The sequence below is a fragment of the Barbus barbus genome, assembly GCF_936440315.1.
Source record: "Barbus barbus genome assembly, chromosome: 35".
NCBI classification, from domain to species: Eukaryota; Metazoa; Chordata; class Actinopteri; order Cypriniformes; family Cyprinidae; genus Barbus; species Barbus barbus.
In genome coordinates this window covers 802,501-805,000 of record NC_136763.1, presented here as the reverse complement: position 1 = coordinate 805,000, position 2,500 = coordinate 802,501, and the positions used below count along the sequence as shown (strand labels likewise).

Below are 2,500 nucleotides of genomic sequence, written 5' to 3'. Positions count from 1 at the left end.
TCTATTTGTTTCTCTGTTGATTAACATCCCGTGGTAACTAGGAATGACAGAAGCTTCAGTCTGGATCCAACCCTTAAATGATCTGAGATGACCGAACACCTGAGAAAAGATGATGCCAACCCCTCAGAGGACCTCAGAGGATGCCAACGCTCAGACAACATACAGAATTACCACATTTTGCCATAAGTTAAATATATTAAGGTTCTGCGATATATAAATATATTGTGGAAGCTTAATTTCCTGTAGAGCTGCTTTGCAACGATTTGTATCGTAAAAAGCGCTATACAAATAAACTTGAACTTGAACTAGAGCTAGCATTCATGCACGTTCCCAAGGCAGTATTTCTCATTTTCATTTAAGCACTAAAATAACTAAAACTAAACAAACTGAAATTTCATAAAAACCAAATCTAGAAATAATAAAAATTACAAAACTATGAAAATTATTTAAAAAATAATAATAATAAAATGACAAACACAACAAAATTTAAAATTAAAATGGAAACAAAATGTAAAAATAAAATCTAATTTAAAATATGAACAAAAAGTATAACAGTATATGAATGCCGTACTCATCTGTCGGTCTCCGTAGCTGATGGCCTCGGCGAGCGGACTCCATCCCTGAGCGTTTTTCACCTTCACTGGTGCATTATGGGCCAGCAGGAGATGGGCACATTCTGAGGAGGAGAGAAGAGACTAAGATCAATCAAACACGCTTCACAAACACCAACTACATCTACTGTCTCCAAACTACACACTTCTGTCTGTCAAATACTGCTCTATGCATCTTTCCTTTCAATAAATGACCCTTATTTTGCTGTTTTATCATGCATTACAGATGCTTTAAGACCCAGCAGAACCCTTTCCCCCAGTGCACGAGCTCCAGAAAGGGAAGCATGCCACTGAAATGATGCCCGGATCCCGATTTAAACATAAAAGGAGGTGCAGCAGCTTAATTTAACATCCCTCTTCTGCTGCGGCCACAAAGGAACGCCTTTAATTTCAGCGTTCAGAAGAAAGAGCCTCCTCCGAGCTCTTCACGGGACGTCTGGAGCCAGTAAAGATGAAATACTAGCACACTACACACTATATACTGCTGACTTCTGAAAACAACACCTGAAAGAGAACGCAGTAAAACACTTCACTATAGAACTGCATGTTTACTGCATTACTTAGCATTTCATCTAATTATTTAACTGAAATTAACATTATTTAGCATTTCATGTCTGTATAAAAATGCCTTGACATTAAAATAAAAATATTTAATAAAATAAAAATATTTTAAAAAATACTAAAATATATACAAAATATATCAATACAATAAAATAAAAAAGTACTTTATTATATTATTTATTTGTTATAATTTACGATAATATATTAAAGTCATAGATTTTAATATTTAATACCTTGTATAGTTTCAAGTCACTGTAAGTTGCTTTAGATAAAAGCATGTATCAATATAAATGCATAACTGTTAATGTAAATATCACTTCTGGTTCATCTGGAAATAAAAGGTCAAGTCTAATGCACTGCATTGTGGGATACAGTATGCTACGGAAGCTTATTTCAGCTAAGGAATAAAAAACGTTTATTGAAAAAAGTGTTATTGCTTTTTGTGTGACAATTCAGATGTTTTTTCCCCGCAAAAATCTAAGCTGCCAAATATAAAGGCAGAATTTACATAAAAAGTCGCAACCACCATTTTTACATTTTTAACATGTTATATCAGAATTTGGAGGGAAAGCCAGAATTGCGAGAAGAAAAATCTAAATTGTTAGATATAACGTCACAATTGCAAAAAGACAATTGTGAGATAAAAAAATTGTAATTACCTTTTTTAATTTGTTTTATTCCATGGCGAAAACAAAAATTGCAAAATATAAAGTCAAAATAAAATTGCGAAATTGTGGGTTTATAACTTTTTAAAGTATTGTGAGACAAAAAGTCGCAATTACCTTTACTATTTTTTATTCTGTCCCGGAAACAATGTGAGACGTAAAGTCAGAATTACAAGAAAAAGTCAGAATTACGAGACGGAAAGTCTAAATTCTGACAATGTTGCCATCGCACAAAAAGAGTCTTTGCAACATTCTATTCCATGTTGAAAACAAAATGGCAAAATGTAAAGACAAAATTCTAAGAATTTTTTTAATTGTGAGTAGTGCTGTCAAACGATTAATCATGATTAATTGCATCCAAAATAAAAGTTTTTGTTTACATAATGTGTTTGTCCTGTGTATATTTTAAACAATTTGTGTAAAAATACACACATGTATATATTTATATTCATATAACATTATATATAAATATATTTAATATATAAACGTAAAAAAAATTCTTAAATATACACTGCATGTGTGTGTATTTATATATACATAATAAATATACACGGTACACACACATATACTATGTGAACAAAAACGTTTATTTTGGATGCGATTAATCGTTTGACAGCACTAATTGCGAGATTAAAACTCAAAATTACAGGTGTATCGTTTGCA

General features: G+C 31.8%; 1 protein-coding gene across 1 annotated transcript in view; it reads right to left on the bottom strand.

Annotated features, from left to right (window-relative positions):
• The window catches only part of LOC306855248 (ankyrin repeat domain-containing protein 13C), a 28,118-nt gene that overhangs the window by 15,843 nt on the left and 9,775 nt on the right, over positions 1 to 2,500 (bottom strand). The window contains exon 3 of the mRNA XM_079393793.1: positions 572 to 676. Coding sequence (XP_079249919.1) covers positions 572 to 676 — 105 coding nt within the window. The remainder of the gene's footprint in view (positions 1 to 571; positions 677 to 2,500) is intronic.